General features: G+C 41.1%; 1 protein-coding gene across 1 annotated transcript in view; it reads left to right on the forward strand.

The window, feature by feature from the left end:
* The window catches only part of LOC149437495 (uromodulin-like), a 69,474-nt gene that overhangs the window by 20,275 nt on the left and 27,589 nt on the right, over positions 1 to 21,610 (forward strand). The window contains exons 3-6 of the mRNA XM_089660891.1: positions 3,497 to 3,634; positions 6,783 to 6,928; positions 15,667 to 15,876; positions 19,690 to 19,843. Of these exons, the coding sequence (XP_089517017.1) occupies positions 3,497 to 3,634; positions 6,783 to 6,928; positions 15,667 to 15,876; positions 19,690 to 19,843 (648 nt within the window). The remainder of the gene's footprint in view (positions 1 to 3,496; positions 3,635 to 6,782; positions 6,929 to 15,666; positions 15,877 to 19,689; positions 19,844 to 21,610) is intronic.

The raw sequence follows: 21,610 nt of genomic DNA on the forward strand, positions 1-21,610 counted from the left end.
GTGTGGGTGAAATCTTTTAACCCCTTGCCTACCGGGCATTTCTACCCCCTTCCTGCCTACCGGGCACTTCTACCCCCTTCCTGCCTACCGGGCACTTCTACCCCCTTCCTGCCTACCGGGCATTTCTACCCCCTTCCTGCCTACAGGGCACTTCTAACCCCTTCCTGCCTACCGGACACTTCTACCCCCTTCCTGCCTACCGGGCACTTCTACCCCCTTCCTGCCCAGGCCAGTTTTCAGCTTTCAGCTTTCAGCGCTGTCACACTTTGAATGACAATTGCGCGGTCATGCAACACTGTACCCATATGAACTTTTTATAATTTTTTTGGTGGTATTTAATCACCTCGAGGTTTTTTTATTTTTTGCTGAACAAACCAAAAACAACTGAAAATTTAGAAAAAAAAACAGTTTTTTTCTTAGTTTTTGTTATTAAATTTTGTAAATAAGTGATTTTTCTCCTTCACTGATGTGCGCTAATGAGGCTGCAGTGATGGGCACTGATGGGGAGGCATTAGTAGGTGGCACTGATGGGCATGGACAGGCATCACTGATGGGCACTGAAAGGCAGCACTGATAGGTGGCACTGAAAGGCAGCAATGATAGGTGGCACTGAAAGGCAGCACTGATAGGCGGCACTGACTGGCACTGTTAGGCAGCACTGATAGGTGGCACTGACTGGCAGCTCAGATGGGCACTGATATGTGGCATTGATGTGGCACTGATGGGCACTGGCGGGTGGCATTGATGGACACTGACAGGTGGCACTGCTGGGGCTACACTGATCATCAGGGAACACTGATCAACAGTGCCCTGATGATCAATGTACATGTCCCCTCCGCGGAATGCCGATTACTGGCTCTCCTCTGTCAGTATGACAGTTCGTGAGGAGAGAAATGCCGATAACCAGCATTTCCCTATTTACATGTGATCAGCTGTGATTTGACACAGCTGATCACATGACTGAGCCGACATCTCTGGCTCTTTCCATTGATCGGTGATTATCTTTCTCTGAGGAACACAGCACACCACCGATCGCTGGGCTGCGCGCTCCCAGAGCCACGCACACGTGGTTATAGTGGGAGGACGTTGTATGACTCCTCCCAGAACGAGAGAACCACCTTGCCATATAAGGTAATGACGGGCGGGAGGCGGTTAAAGGACCTCTGTGGGCTCCCTACTCTGTTCTGTAGAATACCAGGGTTTCTCCAGAGGCTCCTTGAGCAAATTCTGCCTCTCAGATAAGTTGCCACTCCAAAGATCTTTTCAGCAATCTGTAAGGGGAGTATTTTGTCCACTGACCACCAATGTAAGGGACTCTTTTCTACTGACCACCAATGTAAGGGTATCCTTCTCCCACTGACTACCAATGTAAGGCTTTCCTTCTCCCACTGACTACCAATGTAAGGGTTTTCTTCTCCCACTGACTACCAATGGAAGGGTTTTCTTCTCCCACTGACTACCAATGTAAGGGTATCCTTCTCCCACTGACTACCAATGTAAGGGTTTCCTTCTCCCACTGACTACCAATGTAAGGGTTTCCTTCTCCCACTGACCACCAATGGAAGGGTTTCCTTCTCCCACTGACTACCAATGGAAGGGTTTCCTTCTCCCACTGACTACCAATGTAAGGGTTTCCTTCTCCCACTGATTACCAATGTAAGGGTTTCCTTCTCCCACTGACTACCAATATAAGGAGTTCCTTCTCACTGGGAACTACAGTAACCACCAATGTAAGGGGGCACTAAACTGACCACCACAATAAGTGAGTGCTACTAGGGGGCACTACATTGACTATCAGCATAAGGGGGCACTACACTAACCACTAATTTAAGGGGGCGCTACACTAATCATCAATTTAAGGGGGCACTACTCTGGCCACCAATGAAAGGGGGTACTACATTGACCACCATCAGTCAATGTACTGTATGTGAACTGGAAGTTTAATTGGCTTGTAACTCTTTGACTCTATGGCATATTTCTCCCCAGTCCCTGGTCACTCCTGCCACCCAAAAGTGGTTGCATATGGAAAACCCCTGTAGTGTATAATGTACATCATAAATAAATGTACCGGTGTCATACTATGTGCTAACACAAAAATAATAAATAAAAGTAAATAAATAAAAACCCGGACGCCAAAATATATACTTTCTCTCCCGAAAGTCCAAAATGCACAGTCCAACTTTTAATCAGCGTCTCTGTATTTTAAACACCCAGTAGTGCCGATATCTTCTTAATGAAGATATATCTTCTTAATAAGATTTAAGGAGGAGCCATACACGCCTAAGACGTCACGCCACCGGATCAAGGAGGTCCGGTGGCCCCCAGAACTGTCCAGCTGGTCAGTTTTTCTAAATGGTTTATGAACGGTTTTGCTGCATGCTTTGTCTACATTTCATTGGCGATAGCCTCCATTTGCTTTTATGTATGTTCGTCACTTTTAACCATTAATAAATACACTATGGCCACTATTCTCTGCTCCAGATCGAGCATTTAACCCCCTGGACCATATGGTGACCACCCTGAGGCCCAGAGGAGAGTGACTCATATAAGCTGACCCCCATCACAGCTTCCACCAGTAGAGAAGATCTCTTGAGGCGCCAGTATTGTGGGACAGCCTGTCCAGTGTGAGCTGTACCTTCCACAGGACAAGAGGGGACCTCTGGTTATTAATATTGCGCTTACCTAATGCGCATCTGGTGAGTGCGCATTTCTTGTATTTCCCACACGGTTTTGACGAGTGCCTCACTGGGAGTAACAAAGCCACCATTTCATCCATTTGTCATTTAACGGACATTGTTCCTATGGACTTCATACTGTCTATTTGAGGGTGTGGCCAGACTCTGATATAGCACATTTAATTTGTTTATTAACACTGCAGCTTTTTCATATTGTATATATTCAAGAGGTCATATGGTTTCCTTGTAGTGTATCAGCAGCTTATGTTCTTATCATCTTAGCGCTCGCTGAATCACCTTTATCTTCTTAATGAATATTCTTCCTCCACAAGTGATAAAAATCCTCTTCCTCCACTTAATACCCTCGAAAAAATAAATCGCATATAGTGCATTATCAACAACGCATGATATCCAACATACCAAAACGCACTTACAAAAATAGTTCTAATGCATGCAAAAATCACTCCACCGTGTGTGCGCCGCTAACCATCCCTCATCCTTACTCTCACCCTCTCGCAAATTTGAAAAAGCTTCCACAAAATGGCATCATAACATGCAGCAAAGTAGACCCCACATAGTGGATGTTGTAGAGGAAGAATATTCATTAAGAAGATATCGGCACTACTGGGTGTTTAAAATATAGAGACGCTGATTAAAAGTTGGCCTGTGTATATGTACATCAATCACCGTCACCTTCTCATCTTAGAAATGCTGAATTCATTGATATTTATTTTTTTTTATCAGATGACCCTCCATCTCCAAATATTACTTGTACTGGAGCAAAGTTCAATTTTCAAATGTCAGTATGTTGGATGGAACAGAACTTTTTTGATAGGTCCAATATAAGGCTGAACAGCACCAACCCCGAGTGTTTGGCAGTAGAGCAGCTTGTGGATGGAATACGGCAGATGACCCTTCATCGTCCATTGACGACCTCTGACTGTAACACTAAAGCTGAGGTAAGTTCTCCAGACACGGTCTGACTGTTTGTTATACAAGAGAAGTAAAAACAAATACATTAAAACATGTACAGACGTGCTGAATGTCCACAATAAGTGTACCCAAGTGCAGCAAACACAATTACCAGAACTTCAGGATCTCCATTTTAAAAGAGATCTAGGATCCCTTGGCTGAGAAGCAGCCGTGATAACCTGTAGTATCCAGCAACACCAGCTGGAGCTCACAAATGCTTCTAATGGAAGAGGAACATAAAGACGCATCCAACAGAGTAGTAATTACAAAACAAAAATGGCAACAGAGGGTTTATTAAAAAATCACTGATGTCTGTGGTTGGACGAAACATGTTAGGGGGGGGAGGAATTGTTGACATCACATCTGCTGGAAGTACTGAGGCAACCATATTGGATTTTCTTCTGCTGGCGTTTCTATATTTTATGCGCGAGAGGCTTTTTTCATAAATCTCACTAATATTTGAACATAAATTGTCTTATTTATGTTTTTGTTTCACTTCTAATATTGCTGCAAGTTAACCTACTATGACCTGAGCACGTATAGTTGATGTATTTTAGTGATAGGCTGAAGACCCCCCCCCCCCCGATTTAGTTGATGGTAGAACATTCCAACGGATCAAAAGTTTGCCACGACCATCGAACCTCATGTAAGTCTATGGGACTGGAACTTGCAAATTCAAAAGTGCCCATTTTGAAGGTTAAATGCAAACCATTGACCATAAAAGTGGTATGGGGACTCGGGGACTGCCCTGGCTTGCCTACCGGGCACTGTCACCCCCTTCCTGCCCAGGCCAATTTCCAGCGCCGTCGCACTTTGAATGACAATTACGCGGTTATGCAACACTGCACCCATATGAAATTTGTATCATTTTTTTCACACACATAGAGCTTTATTTTGGTGGTATGTACTTGCCGCTGGGGTTTTTTTTGTGCTATAAACAAAAAAGAGCAAAAAGTTTGAAATAAAAATGTTCTTTGTATTATAACACTTTGCAAACAGGTAATTTTTTTCCTTCACTGATGTGTGTTGATGAGGTTGCACTGATAGGCAGCACTGACGAGCACTGATAGACGGCACTGATGAGATTGCACTGATAGGCAACAATGATGGGCACTGATAGGCGGCACTGATGAGTTGACACTGATATGCAACAATAATGGGCACCAATAGGCATCACTGATAGGTGGTACTGATGGGTGGCACTGACTGATGGCACTGCCTGGAGGCACTGCTTGGCACTGATGGGTGGTACTGCTGGGCAGCACTGATGAGCACTTGAAATTAGATGAACCTGTCAAACAGGTGTAGAATAATTGGGCCTTGGGTGTCGGTGGTGCAGGGTCCAATCCTGAACTCGTCAATAAATACTCTGAAGGGTTACGGTGTGAAGGCACCACCAACTGTTCGACCGCCAAACACCCCACAATGCACTGCGCTCTCACACTGCAGAATATCCACCCCACACTATATAAGACAGAGGGGAGAACACTCTCCCTGAGAAAACCAAAACAATAACCTAAATAATTATATGTGCAAAAAATACATTAAAAAACAAATCTGGTATAACCCCACACTATTATTTTTTTTTTTTTATAAACATGTCATTTTTTTTTTAAATGTCAGTCCTGCTGCAGCAAGTTCTATACATTGTACAGATGTGCAACTTTGCAAGTAGTTTAAGGGGAACCCCAGGCATGATATATATATATTTTTTTAAATCCAAACAACTTTTATTGTCAAGACAATGAAAAAATGGGACAGTGCTTACAGAATCTTTAATAATATTACTGCACCAGTAGAATTATACAGATATTAAACAGTGTGGATACGCAGATCCTGTACCACACAATAACAGGAGCAGTGACCAGACAAAACCAAACACAAGGATCCAAGGCCATCTTGACAATACATAACGTTTTCATTTTACCTTTTATTCCTCCTGGCCAGATAGATACAGTATATAAATGGGGGGAAAGGAACAAAGCAAAATACAAACCATCAATAAAGAACTGGTACACCAGATACATCTCATTAGAGAAAACTGTGGATACACATGATCTCCCCTAGGGGGAGAAGTGGAGTTACATGTTTGATGTAAAATGTCGCACCTGCAAGAGCCAATCCGCTATTAATTGAGGAGGAGCAAGTCCGGGCGTATCTAGCCAACCCTGCCACACCTGAATGAGTTGCTTAGTGGTTTCCGGGGTTAGGAACGGACGTATTTTGGAGATGTTGCAGAGGTGAAGTCTACATGATTTTGTCAGCGATTGGACCTGGGGTTGGAAAGACAGGTTGGAGTCTAGAGTGACACCTAGTACTCTGGCTTGCGGGGTGGGGCTGATGGTGGCATTGTTTGTCGTGATGGAGAAGTCGGGGGGGGCGCGGGCTGGGGGGAAAACTAGGAGCTCGGTTTTGGAAAGGTTTAATTTGAGGAAGTGGAGTGACATCCAATCCAATATGTCGCTCAGTAGGCTAGTGATTCGGGCGGAAACTGAAGGGGTGAGTTGAGGGGTAGAGAAATAGATTTGCGTGTCATCGGCATAGAGATGGTAGTTGAAGCCGTGAGAGTGTATCAGTTGGCCAAGGGAGGAGGTATAGATGGAGAAGAGAAGGGGCCCGAGGACAGAACCCCAACAGAGATGGGGAGTGAGGGGGAGGTGGCAGCATTATAGGTAACACTGAAGGAGCGCTGGGATAGATAGGAGGAGAGCCAGGAGAGAGCAGAGTCTCTGAGGCCAAGAGTGTAGTTTTTTGAGGAGGAGGGGGTGGTCAACCGTGTCAAAAGCCACAGAGGGGTCGAGGAGTAGGAGGACTGAGTAGTGGCCATTAGCTTTGGCGGTTAGCAGGTCGTTGGTGAGTTTGAGTAGGGCTGTTTTGGTGGAGTGTAGGAGACGGAAGCCGGACTGTAGGGGATCAAGCTCAGTTTGACTTGGACACCCCTCGTAAGTTTATCGTTTGATGCATTATTCATCATTATTTGGTTGTTTTTGCCCGGAGTTCGGCTGTAACAAAGCTGGAGACTTTTGGAGAGAATACTCTGATATTAATAGTAACTATCTGTAAATGTGCAGATTGCTGTATGGCGGGGAGTTTTCTGACCTCGTCTAATGACTTATGTGCTTCCTCTCTCTACAGGTAAATTCAACCCATATCACATACACAAATCAGCTGTATATATTTTCCTTGTATGAATATAAAGCTGACTTTGTCATGAATATTTCCTGCAGCGAGCCGTTGAATGTGAATGTCACTCCTAATGTGACGCTGCCTCCAACACTCGGGTAATGATGATGACATAACTCTGGTCACAAATCTATGCCGCAAAGTGAAACAAAAACGAGAAGCACACCAGCCTTGCGCATTACCTCAGTAACCAAAATGTATTAATTAAAGAATGGAACTCACAAACAGCGAATAAGAAGGCATTTAAGTCCTCTGAGGGACTTCAGAGATAGGGAGCCAGCACGAATCCCATCATGGGGGTAGACACTCAGTACAGCTGACGCGTTTTGAAGGCCATGCCTTCTTCATCAGAGCTAACTGGACTGAGAGTGTTCGCTCCCATTTATGCCCACAGACTAAAATTTGTCCCTCTCAGATTTTTTTAAAATATATTTTATATTTTATTCCCAAATATATTGACATATATTGAAAATGCTACAATTTTGGCCATTTTTTAATATATATATATATATATATATATATATATATACTGCATGTTGAAATTACAAAATATATGAAATATACTTTTAAAAATACATTTCAAATATAATGTATGTCTAAAAAATATATTTTTTAAAATGTTATTCAAAGTATGTATTTTTAAAATACAGTGAATACTTCAGATTTTTTTTAAACATAAAAAAGTAATTGTAACATATTTGTAAATGCGTTCCAAAAATGTAGATTTGTATTTTCAAAGACATACAGTATATATTGAAATGTATTTTTAAAAATGTTTTTCATATATTTTGTAAGAAAAATACATGAAATTGTAGCATTTCAAATATATGTTGCTATATTTGGGAAGATTATTTTAAAAATGTATTTCAAATATGTTTTTATTCCATATGGGGTGGTCTTTTAGCAAACCTTCATTTATATTCTTTCCTATAGTAGAAGTTTAAATTAAGGGTCTGTCCTTATTGTTTGAAGATCCTAATCTAATGGTGTTAATAAATTAGAAACAGGAGCTTAGATATAACTGACCCAAGAAAAATGTATTTTAAATATATCTTGAAAATATTCTTCCCAAATATATTGCCATATATTTGCTTGAGGTGATTGTAGCCGTATTAGTGCATATATTTGGAATACTACAATTTTGGTCGTATTCAATTTATTTAAAAAAATATATTCCAATATATGCGTGTGTGTGTGTGTATATATGTGTATATATGTGTGTGTGTGTATATGTGTATATATGTGTGTGTGTGTATATGTGTATATATGTGTGTGTGTGTATATGTGTATATATGTGTGTGTGTGTATATGTGTATATATGTGTGTGTGTGTATATGTGTATATATGTGTGTGTGTGTATATGTGTATATATGTGTGTGTGTGTATATGTGTATATGTGTGTGTGTGTGTATATGTGTGTGTGTATATATATATATATATATATATATATATATATATATATATATATATATATATATACACTGCATATTGAAATGCGTTTTTATTACAAAATATATGAAAAGTATTTTTAAAAATACATTTCAAATATACTGTATGCCTTTTAAAAATACAAATCTACATTTTTGGAATACATTTACATATTTTATATGTAAAAATGTATGTTAAAATGACTTTTTTTATGTTAAAAAATCTGAATAATATTTTAACATATAAAAAAGTCATTTTTTTTTTTTTACATACCGTATTTTTCGCTCCATAAGACACACCTGACCATAAGACGCACCTAGGTTTTAGAGGCAGAAAACAGGAAAAAAAATATTCTAAACCAATGGAACCTGTCATGTGTCCCAGGTGCCGCCTTACCATTCACAAAGTGCACCGCTTCTCGCGCATGCGCACTGGGCACTCAGCTGTCAAGGTGAGTGCCCACACTACAGAAGGCGGGAAGACAGCGTGGCGCTGGATAGAGGAACAGGTAAGGTCCCGCTGCAGAGCTGCCGGTCCGGTATTCTGACACGGCGGCGGTGGAAATACTGGACCGGCCGCTCCATATTCGCTCCATTAGACGCACTGACATTTTCCCCCCTTTTTTAACGGGAAAAAAGTGCGTCTTATGGAGCGACAAATATGGTATATTTGTAAATGCATTCCAAAAATTTAGATTTGTATTTTCAAAGACATACAGTATATATTGAAATGTATTTTTAAAAATATATTAGCATTTCAAATATATGTCGCTATATTTGGGAAGATTATTTTTAAAATATATTTCAAATATGTTTTTCTTCCATATGGGGAGGTCTTTTAGCAAACCTTCAATTATCTTCTTCCCTACAGTAGAAATTTAAATTAAAGGTCTGTCCTTACTGGTTGAAGATCCTAATCTCTTGTTAAATATGGACACCGCATCGGCTTTGTGCCAGGTCTTAACCACTTCCAGACCGGACACTTTTACCCCCTTCCTGACCAGGGCAATTTTCAGCTTTCAGCGCTATCACGCTTTGAATGACAATTACGCGGTCATGCAACGCTGTACCCAAATGAATTTTTTACCATTTTTTTTAAACAGATAAGGCTTTATTTTGGTGGTATTTATTCACCGCTGGGATTTTTATTTTTTTTGCTATGTAAATGAAAAAGTCCAAAAATTTTGATAAAAAGTGTTTTTTTTATAAAATTTTGCAAATAAATAATATTTCATCATAAATCTTTGCCAAAATTGATTCCGTTATCTTTTTAGTAAAAAAAAAATCCAAATTAGTTTAACAAAAATTATCATTTTTAAACATTTTTTTTTACATTTTTATTTTATTTTTTTATATTATTATTTTTTATTTATTATTTTTTTTTTTTACATACTGTCACCCTAGCAGTACAGTGTCACCATGGTGACACTGTACTACTTGTGGGGGGTGATGAAGATTTTTTTTTTTTTTTTTTACACATTGCTTTTACAACCATATAGGATGTAAAAGCAATCATTTCTCTTTCTCTCTGTGTGCATTCATGCACTCATTGAGAAGTACTGAGTGAGCTGTGATTGGTCACAGCTTGTCACATGGTAGAAGCCTGTTGTGAATAGGCTTGTACCATGTGACCTCTGCTTACTATGTGTGAAATCTGTGAATGATCACAATGATGTCACAAGTGACATCTTGCTTACTACTTTGCATGTGATCACTGATTGGCCAATCAGTGATCACATGATCGGGACCTCGTACAGAGGTCCCGTCCGATGATCGGTGTTTCACTGTGTCCGGAGGACACAGCGGGCACCGGATCGCGGTGCTGCGCGCTCCCAGGGAGCGCGCACAAGCAGGGTGCGGGGAGGCCGTTTATAGACGGCCACCCGACCCTGCAGTGCCACCGTCCAGCCGTTTATATGCAACGGCCGGTCGGGAAGTGGTTAACTGAACCACGTGGAAGAAAAATATAGTTTAAATATATTTTAAAAATATTGTTCCCAAATATATTACCATATATTTGAAATGCTACAATTTTGGCCATATTCAATATATACATTTATCTGTATACTGCATGTTGAAATGCCTTTTTATTACAACATATATGAAAATATTTTTTCAAATATATTGTATGTCTTTAAAAATACAAATCTACATTTTTGGAATGCATTTACAAATATATGTAAAAAGATATGTTAAAATGATTTTTTAAATGTTAACAAAAATCTGAAGAATATATTTAAAATATATATATATATATTTTTAAAAAATATATACTTCAGATTTTTTTTAACAAAAAAAAGTCATTTTTACATATATTTTGCATTTATTTGTAAATGCATTCCAAAGATGTAGATTTGTATTTTTAACCATTTGCCGCTCGCCCTATGGCCGAATGGCGGCCGGCAAATGTCATCAGCGTTCCGTGTGGATGCCATATGGCGTCCTCCCGCACATGCACAGATTGCGCTCCTGCAGAGCCACGCAGTGGCGCAATCTGTCACCGGCCGTGTACCTCGGACACGGCCGATGACAGATCCGAGTATCAGCCCCCGTTGCCGGCACCATGTGACCTGCTGTGACCAATCACAGCAGGTCACATGACAGTTGTATACAATGGATGGCTTCATTCACGCCATCCGTTGTATACTAGTGCCTAGCTGTGAATGGTCAAAGCTAATCACATGAACATGTCATGTGATTAGCTGTGGCCAAATCACAGCTAAGCACAAAAAAAAAAAAAAAAAACCCTGAATGAATTGATGTCATTCTGGTAAATGCTTGCTTATAGCAAAGTAATTCTTTGCTATAAGCAAATTGTGTAAAAAAAAAAAAAAAAAAAAATACTAATCACTTCCCCAAAGTAGTACAATGTTACTATTGTAACATTTTACTACTTTGGTCATAATGAAATGTGAAAAATAAATCTTAAAAAAAAAAGAAAAAAATTTTATAAAAAAAAAAAATATATTTTTTTTTTCATACTGTCACCAGTCAGTGTCCCTGTTCACGGCCATGCCAGTTATATGATGACGTTGTACTGCACTGGTGACAGGATGTAAAAAAAAATAGTGAAACTAATTTTTTTAATTTTTTCATTTTCCGAAAATTTATGACAAAAAAAATACAACTTCAAAAAACTCGCCATGCCTCTTATGAAGTACGTCGGACTGTCTACTCTGCAAAAAGGGGTCGTTTGGGGGATATTTGTACTATTCTGACATTTGGGGGATATCTGTACTGTCCTGACATTTGGGGGATATCTGTACTGTCCTGACATTTGGGGGATATCTGTACTGTCCTGACATTTGGGGGATATCTGTACTGTCCTGACATTTGGGGGATATCTGTACTGTTCTGACATTTGGGGGATATCTGTACTGTCCTGACATTTGGGGGATATCTGTACTGTCCTGACATTTGGGGGATATCTGTACTGTCCTGACATTTGGGGGATATCTGTACTGTCCTGACATTTGGGGGATATCTGTACCGTCCTGACATTTGGGGGATATCTGTACTGTTCTGACATACTTGGACCTCAAGAAATTAGATTGGCCGTCAGTACTTCAGGACTGATCAATATTCAGATCTATACCATAGTTTGTGAACTTTATAACTTTCCTACAAATTAAAAAATACATCTTAATTTGGGTTATTTTCACCAAAGACATGTAGCAGAATACATCTCGGCCTAAATTTTATGAAGAACAATTATTTATTTGCAAACTTTTATAACAGAAACAAAAAAAAGTGTGTTTTTTTTCAAACTTTTTGGACTTTTTTGTTAATTTAGCAAAAAATAAAAACCCCAGTGGTGATTAAATACCACCAAAAGAAAGCTCTAGTTGTGTGCAGAAAATGATAAATTTTTAGTTTGGGTACAATGTTGTATGACCGCGCAATTGTCATTCAAAGTGTGAGAATGCTGAAACGTGAAAACTGGCCTGGGGGCAGGAAGGGGGTAAAAGTGCCCGGTATTGAATTGGTTAAAGACATACAGTATATCTGAAATGTATTTGGAAAAATATTTTTCATATATTATGTAAAAAAAACGCATTTCAACATGTAGTGTGTATATGTATGTATGCATGTATGTGTTTGTGTGTGTGTATGTATGTATATATTTATTTATTTTTTTTAATATATTGAATACAGCCAAAATTGTAGCATTTCAAATATATTTTTCTTCCATGTGGGGCAGTACGGTGATGAGACTCTGTAAGACATTTGAATGGCGGAAACGTTCCAAAGATGGCCGTATGTACATCAGTGATGATCCCAGCCGTGAACACCTGATCCTGGGTCATCGATCGTGAAATCGCACAAGAGATCGTTCTTTATCTGGGAACGGTGAACACAATGAGGAGGGAATGAAGCCGGCTGCCCTAAAAGGGTGCAGGCGTACCGACAAATCTTTCTATGCCAAAGCTTTCCTGGCATTCGTTACATGCTGGGACCACTGTAAAAATGTAGCAGGGGAGTAGGCCGAAAAATACATGCAATTTCCACTCCATGAAATTTGTTCTTTTATATTATTATTATTATTGTTATACAGTATTTATATAGCGACAACAGTTTGCTCGAATTTATTTCAAAAAATATATTTCAATCTATATATGTGTGTGTATGTGTATATGTATGTACAGTGGGGCAAAAAAGTATTTAGTCCGCCACCAATTGTGCAAGTTCTCCCACTTACAAAGATGAGAGAGGCCTGTAATTGGCACCATAGGGAGACCTCAACTATGAGAGACAAAATGAGAAAACAAATCCAGACAATCACATTGGCTGATCTGGAAAGAATTTATTTGCAGATTATGGTGGAAAATAAGTATTTGGTGAATATGAAAAGTTCATGTCAATACTTTGTTATATATCCTTTGTTGGCAATGACAGAGGTCAGACGTTTCCTGGAAGTCTTCACAAGGTTGGCACACACTGTTGCTGGTATGTTGGCCCATCCTCCATGCAGATCTCCTCTAGAGCAGTGATGTTTTGGGGCTGTCGCTGGGCAACACGGACTTTCCCTCCAAAGGTTTTCTATGGGGTTGAGATCTGGAGACTGGCTAGGCCACTCCAGGACCTTGAAATGCTTCTTACGAAGCCACTCCTTCGTTGCCCGGGCGGTATGTTTGGGATCATTGTCATGTTGGAAGACCCAGCCACGTTTCATCTTCAATGCCCTTGCTGATGGAAGGAGGTTTGCACTCAAAATCTCACGATACATGGCCCCATTCATTCTGTCCTGTACATGGATCAGTCGTCCTGGTCCCTTTGCGGAGAAACAGCCCCAAAGTATGATGTTGCCACCCCCATGCTTCACAGTAGGTATGGTGTTCTTTGGATGCAACTCGGCATTCTCTCTCCTCCAAACATGACGAGTTGTGTTTCTACCAAACAGTTCTATTTTGGTTTCATCTGACCATATGACATTCTCCCAATCCTCTTCTGGATCATCCAAATGCTCTCTAGCAAACTTCAGACGGGCCCCGGACATGTACTGGCTTAAGCAGGGGGACACGTCTGGCACTGCAGGATCTGAGTCCCTGGCGGCGTAGTGTGTTACTGATGGTAGCCTTTGTTACGTTGGTCCCAGCTCTCTGCAGGTCATTCACTAGGTCCCTCCGTGTGGTCCTGGGATTTTTGCTCACCGTTCTTGTGATGATTTTGACCCCACGGGGTGAGATCTTGCGTGGAGCCCCAGATCAAAGGAGATTATCAGTGGTCTTGTATGTCTTCCATTTTCTAATTATTGCTCCCACAGTTGATTTGTTCACACCAAGCTGCTTGCCTATTGCAGATTCAGTCTTCCCAGCCTGGTGCAGGTCTACAATTTTGTTTCTGGTGTCCTTCGACAGCTCTTTGGTCTTCACCATAGTGGAGTTTGGAGTGTGACTGTTTGAGGTTGTAGACAGGTGTCTTTTATACTGATAACAAGTTCAAACAGGTGCCATTGATACAGGTAATGAGTGCAGGACAGAGGAGCCTCTTAAAGAAGAAGGTCCAGGTCTGTGAGAGCCAGAAATCTTGCTTGTTTGTAGGTGACCAAATACTTATTTTCCACCATAATTTGCAAATAAATTCTTTCCAGATCAGCCAATGTGATTGTCTGGATTTGTTTTCTCATTTTGTCTCTCATAGTTGAGGTCTCCCTATGATGCCAATTACAGGCCTCTCTCATCTTTGTAAGTGGGAGAACTTGTACAATTGGTGGAGACTAAATACTTTTTTGCCCCACTGTATATGTGTGTATAAATACATGTGTGTATATGTGTGTGTATATGTATATATACTGTATTTTAAAATGGATTTTCAAATATATGTCTTAGAAAATACATTTAACCTACATTTTTGGAATGCATTTAAAAATAAATGGAAAAATGTATGTTAAAATGACTTTTAAATATGTAAAAAAAAATCTGAAGAATATATTTAAAAAATATGTTTTTAAATTATATGCCTTTAGAAAATATATTTAAATTTATATTTTTTAGAATACATGTTAAAATATATTAGCGTAGGCCAATATATTGTAAATATAGGTCACATATATATATATATATATATATATATATTTTTTTTTTTCTAAATATATTGGAAATATATTTCTCTTCCATGTGGGGCTCAACTCTCGGAGGACACATGGGTGTAAGCCATCTGGGCCAAGTGTTTTCAAGAGCCCCTGCCAAATCTAGAGGAAATGTCTCTGTAATAGAAGAGTTTTTATACCCCGTGTCTCCTCCCTTCCTTCTGCTCCAGTGCTGCAGCCTTCAAACGCTCATGTGACATTCGGCACTCCTGAGTGCCCCCCGCCATGCTGCGTGGTCCCTGTCAGGAGCGTCAAGTGTTCCTGCTCTATAACAGCTTGACCACCGGTGTCAGGGGTCAGCGTGACATTTCCTTCCATCAACCCCTATGTCTCTGCTGAGTCCTGTAGTGACATCGGGGTCAGAGGAAGGAAACATGGCATGTGCCGGCAGACACAGACATCCCACACTTCCGGAAGAGTTGAATACTGAAGAGTCTGGTGGAGGCTGCAGCACAGGGACGGAGGAAAGGTAGGAGACATGGGCCGCCTGAGAGGGGAGTATGAAGACCATTCCATTGTAGGGATGTCGCTTCTTAATTTTTTTTCACCCTGACAAGGTCACCTAAATGACTTTTATTTTATTTATTTTTTGTTTCTTACATAACAATTTTAAACCTTTTGTGGTGCGGTGGAAATCCTCATTTTGTATATCATCTTCACCTCCTCCACCAGTATACACCGAGGTGATAGGTTTGCTCTTTCTTTGTCCTCAGAGCAAATATTTCCGTTCTGCGTCCTCTCTGTATAATAACATAGACGCATGGCCACGTACCTACAAGGGGTTCTAGGTAGGTAACCTTTTGTTGTGTTTCATTTCCAGGACCTCAGTATTACAAAGTCCTACAGTCCTCTTGAGAGCTTATAAAGACGACCAATTTACAACCCTTCTCTCAGATTCTGACACCTTGAATGTAGGAGATACTGTCTACATTTTATTGGTCGAACCAAATCAGGCTGTTAACCGTTTGTTCAATATGTATATTTCTCCGACCAGTTCCATCGACGTCAAGTACTATTTTGTTCAGAATGGGTAAGTACACCGTACACCGGCTAGTAATGCTGTGGGGGGTTTTGAACAATATGACTACAGAAATAATTCTCTAAATGCACAGAACAGTATATCACCTTTACCACGTATGTAAGGAGTGGGCAGGAAGGGCTTCTGCCCCGGGCGCTGTGGTATCATGTCAGGTGAGGAGGAGATTTGTGCCGGGAGAGGGAATTTGTGTGTAAAAAGGGGTAAGAATTGTTTTAGGATGGGAAATTTGGGGGGGATTTGTGTTTGGGATGGGGGAGGATGTGTGCTAGGAGGAAGGATTTGGGGTGGGGGAGTTGTGCTAGAAGAGCTGATATGATAGAGGGGGGCGGGAATTTGTGCTAGGAGAGGATTTTTTTTTTTTGGGGGGGGGGGGCGATGATTTGTGCTTATTGGGATATTTGCGGATATTTGTTCTAGGAGGGGAAATTTTGGGGGGAAGGGTTTGTTCTACGAGGAAGGAAGGGGCGATTTGTGTTGGGGGGGGGGGGGGGGGGTTGGAGTGGGGGGTAGAGAATTTGTGCTAGGAGGGGTAATATTTTCTGGGGAGGATTTGGAGAGAGTGAGGATTTGAGCTAGGAGGGTTGATGGAGGGCAAAGATTTGTGCTGGAAGGGGGATTTCAGCAGTGGGGCAGATCTGTACTGTGAGGAGGTGGACTTATAGGGGTAAGCATGCAGATTAGTGCTCGATTGTTTTGGGGGGGGGGATTTTTGCTGACACATAATGCTTATATATCTTTGGGGGGATCGTTTGGTATGTTCATCCCGGGCTCTAGATGACCTTGTTCCGCCACTGCACTTATTTACCACTGTACGTTTATCAGCATCAGATCAGCGGCCCTTTATTTACTCAGTGACAATTGTACACCACACTGGGTAAGTAGCCATTGGGTGGCCAATCAGCTGGGTGATCTCTGTGTACCCGGCTGTTATTAGATGGCTGGGTATACAAAGACACTGTGATCATTGTGATTGGTCCTCACATGTAATACATTTAATACAATACATATAGTATGTACAGTATTGTTCACCTAGCATATTTATATATGCACTATATTGCCAAAAGTATTGGACCACCTGCCTTTACATGCAAATAACTTTCATGGATTCCCATTCTTAGTCCATAGGGTTCAATATCGAGTTGGCCCCGCCCTTTGCAGCTATGACAGCTGACTCCGCCAGTGAAATTTCCTTGTTACTAAATATTTCACGCTCAACTCAGGAACTCCTCCACCAAGTGGTAGGCCATGTAAAATGTTGAAGCGCACAGTGCGCAGAAGTCGCCAATTGTCTGCAGAGTCAATAGCTAAAGACCTCCAAACTTCATGTGGAGTTCAGATTAGCACAACAACAGTGCGTAGAGAGCTTCATGGAATGGGTTGGACTTGGCCCCCTAGTTCCAATGAAGGGAACTCTTTAAGGTGACATTTTGGACAATTTCATGCTCCCAACTTTGTGGGAAGAGTTTGGGGATGGCCCCTTCCTGTTCCAACATGACTGCCCACCAGTGCACAAAGCAAGGTCCATAAAGACATGGAGGAGCCAGTTTGGGGTGGAGGAACTTGACTGGCCTACACAGAGTCCTGACTTCAACCCCATAGAACACCTTTGGGATGAATTAGAGCGGAGACTGCGAGCCAGGCCTCCTCCCCCGACATCAGTGCCTGACCTGACAAATGTGCTTCTGGAAGAATGGTCCAACCTTCCCATAGACACCCTCCTAAACCTTGTGGACGGCCTTCCCAGAAGAGATGAAGCTGTTATAGCTGCAAAGGGCGGGGCCAACTCAATATTGAACCTTACGGACTGAGACTGGGGGGCCATTAAAGGTCATGTGTGTGGAAAGGCTGGCCGCCCAATACTTTTTGCAATATAGTGTATATACTGTATATATATATTGGATGCATGCTATTATATATTATGATGAATGCCATGTATTGCTCAGCTATAACATATACAGTAAATATATTAGACATGTTCAATTCATTTAATTTTGGTCTTTGGAGGAAAACTTCATTTTTAGGAGTTCGGATGTATCCGAATCCCCAAATGGACAGAAACGTATGGCAACGAATCCAAAAAAGTTATAATGAAATTAAGGAAAGTACCATATTTTTCGCTCCATAAACGCACCTAGGTTTTAGAGGAGGAAAACAAGAAAAAAATATTCTGAACCAATGGACTGCAGACATAGTATAGGAGATGACCAGAGACTGCGGACATAGTACAGGAGATGACCAGAGACTGCGGACACAGTACAGGAGATGACCAGAGACTGCGGACACAGTACAGGAGATGACCAGAGACTGCGGACATAGGACAGGAGATGACCAGAGACTGCGGACATAGTACAGGAGATGACCAGAGACTGCGGACACAGTACAGGAGATGACCAGAGACTGCAGACACAGTACAGGAGATGACCAAGGACTGCGGACATAGTACAGGAGATGACCAGAGACTGCGGACACAGTACAGGAGATGACCAGAGACTGCGGACACAGTACAGGAGATGACCAGAGACTGCGGACACAGTACAGGAGATGACCAGAGACTGCGGACACAGTACAGGAGATGACCAGAGACTGCGGACATAGTACAGGAGGTGACCAGAGACTGCGGACACAGTGCAGGAGGTGACCAGAGACTGCGGACACAGTGCAGGAGATGACCAGAGACTGCGGACACAGTGCAGGAGATGACCAGAGACTGCGGACACAGTGCAGGAGATGACCAGAGACTGCGGACACAGTACAGGAGATGGCCAGAGACTGCGGACACAGTACAGGAGATGACCAGAGACCTTTGCAGACCTTTTGGGGAGGGGTACCCAAATTTGACAGGTACCCGCTCCCTCTTCCATGGATTTGTCCTCCCCCCTCCCTTCCCGTAGTCTTCTGGGACTCATGGCAGGTCCCAGAAGACTACGGGGCCATTCACAAAGCACAGTGGGCACCCGGCTGTGATAGCTTGCGGCTAAAGATGCCGGTGTCAGGGAAAGAAGACGGTGAGGACACCTCTGGACCGAGGAACAGATAGGACCGAGGAGCAGGTGCTGCTGCACAGAAGAGCCGAGCGGCCAGCCTGGTATTCTAACACGGCGGCGGCGATGAGGGGAATACCTGGCCGGCCGCTCCATATTCGCTCCATAAGACACACAGACATTTTCCCACATTTTTTGGGGGGGAAAAAGTGCATCTTATGGAGCGAAAAATATGGTATTTTGTTTTCATTTGGAAGATGTCAGATGATGCAATAGTAGTTCGGGCCCAGGGGGAAATGAATCCAATTTTCAAATCTATTTGATCATTCGGATTTGGATAACAAGTGGATCTGAATTTCGTTACATTTGTAAATTCGGATGCGCATGACTCCAGTCAATATTTTCCAATCAGCTCGTGCCACTTCTCTGGGTTGGACTAGCATCTGAAAATACGGAATCAATCCAATTAGAATCCTTCAATTCAATAATATGCTGAATGTATAGCAATCTTCTGGAAAAACTGCAAATTTTCTTGAATCTATCCGGACCAAGGAATATACCAAAGATATGAAATAAGTTCCCGAAAACAAATTATATCACCATAACGAATATGATGAAACAAAATTCTTCAATTAATGAATACATCTGAAACTAAATGGAAATTTCTGGCGTGCGCATGTCTAATATATTTCTATATAGATGTTGAAATAATGAATGCAGCCCATATATTGATCAGCTCTAATAGTATGTGTCCGTATTCAGCATTGTGCTCTAATCTTTAGATTACAGTAACTGAAAGCTGATGAACGATTTCTATATCCAGGTGCCCATCTAACCAAATATTTACTGACCAGCGAATAATCATCAATGTATTCAGGAATGAAACTCGGTTTACTATGAAAGTCTTCCAGATTACCGGTTCTAACACCGCCTACCTCTATGCTGACGTTATACACTGCACTGATGGCTGTAACATAGTAAGACTCAACAAACACATAGACGATGTTGTGTGATTTCTGTTCCTGAAGAAGCAGTCAGGGTCCGTTTAACCATATGGGCTAGCTGTCCAATTGGCCAACTGTTCCAAGGGAACCTCAAAGCCCCAGGCATTCTCTAGTCCTGGATGACCTTCCACTAGCCTTAGAGTGCCAGGTTTGGGAGTTATAAAAAGCATTTGTTTTAAACTTTAGTGGTCCAATAATAAAGTATGTGTAACAATCTCCCCTTCCTCCTGGTGACCAGACCTCAGATCTCAGCATCCCAGCCATATATTCACAGATAAATAAATAATTTGCACTAGTAAATGTGTATAAATATATAAATATATATAAAGAAATCATCAAGTCATAAGTCCAGAAAAAAAAATATATATATGCCAATACCACAAAAAAATATAAAAAACTTTTAGGTGCAAAAAACTTTTGTGCAAAAAAAGTGTCTGAATATGAAAAATTTCACCAAAAAACCTTGATAGTATAATGGCAGATCATCCATAAATATATCTTCAGAAACGGAAACTCTGCAGCACACCGATCCTCATCGATCGAAATAACAGGATGAAAAACTTTGTAGTTAATCGAAAATCCACTTCTCCAATAGATAAAGGACCACCTTCAAACGTATCCATGGGGGGAAATGCCAAGCACTCGAGAGAAACAGAAAGACTTCATGGTGCAATATTATAAAAACCAATTCCTTTATTAGGTACTCATTGCACTTACTCAAGAGGTGTCCCAGCCGACACCAGCATCAACAGCATAACAGCAATCACATAAACGAGCCTGGCTACTCAGCACATGCGCAGTAGCTGGCAGCCAAAAACGTAATGACGTCACATCAATCAAGCCCCGCCCTACGCGTTTCGTCATCGACGTCCTCATATATATATATATATATATGAAGATATATTTATGGATGATCTGCCATTATACTATCAAGGTTTTTTGGTGAAATTTTTCATATTCAGACACTTTTTTTGCACAAAAGTTTTTTGCACCTAAAAGTTTTTTATATTTTTTTTGTGGTATTGGCATATATATATATTTTTTTTTCTGGACTTATGACTTGATGATTTCTTTATATATATTTATATATTTATACACATTTACTAGCGCAAATTATTTATTTATTGGTACACTTCATATATGGTGATTTTTTGCAGCTGGTACATTATTAGTAAGTTATATAATTTTGACCATAGGCGCTATTATTAATTTTTCTCATATATTCACAGAGTCTTCTTTCTCAGTAGTGAGGAGCCACCTGAGTTCTCACTTATTAAAGTGGTGTTTGTTACATGAAATTCTACATGCCCATTCGCTGAGACCTGAGGTCTGCTAAAGTGGAGCATTATCAGGCTTTGTGCACTCTTATGCGCTTTTAGGTGAAGTGCATTGTAGGGACGTTGTGTGTTTTAGGTGCATTTTGCAAGCGTTACCACTGTGTCAGGGCTCCGGGTATGACCAGAGGTGTGTGGACTGACACAGGGAAACGCAGGCTTCAGATATAGTATAAACAACATAATTTATTTAAGACTAAACAATACATAAATGCAGTGCAAGACTAAACATAAACACAGTGCAAACAAACCAAACCAAAACCCCCAACAGATAACAAAAGAACAATACTAAGCGTAGTCGGGCAGGCCGGGTAGGTCGCAAACGGGCAGACAAGGTACAAAGGAGCAGGCAGAGCGTAGTCAGACGGGCCGGGTCAGGAACAATCAGGCAGACAAGGTACCAAAG

Source organism: Staurois parvus, unplaced genomic scaffold (genome assembly GCF_062004578.1).
Source record: "Staurois parvus isolate SC_StPar_1 unplaced genomic scaffold, SC_StPar_1.0 ptg001286l, whole genome shotgun sequence".
Taxonomy (NCBI): domain Eukaryota; kingdom Metazoa; phylum Chordata; class Amphibia; order Anura; family Ranidae; genus Staurois; species Staurois parvus.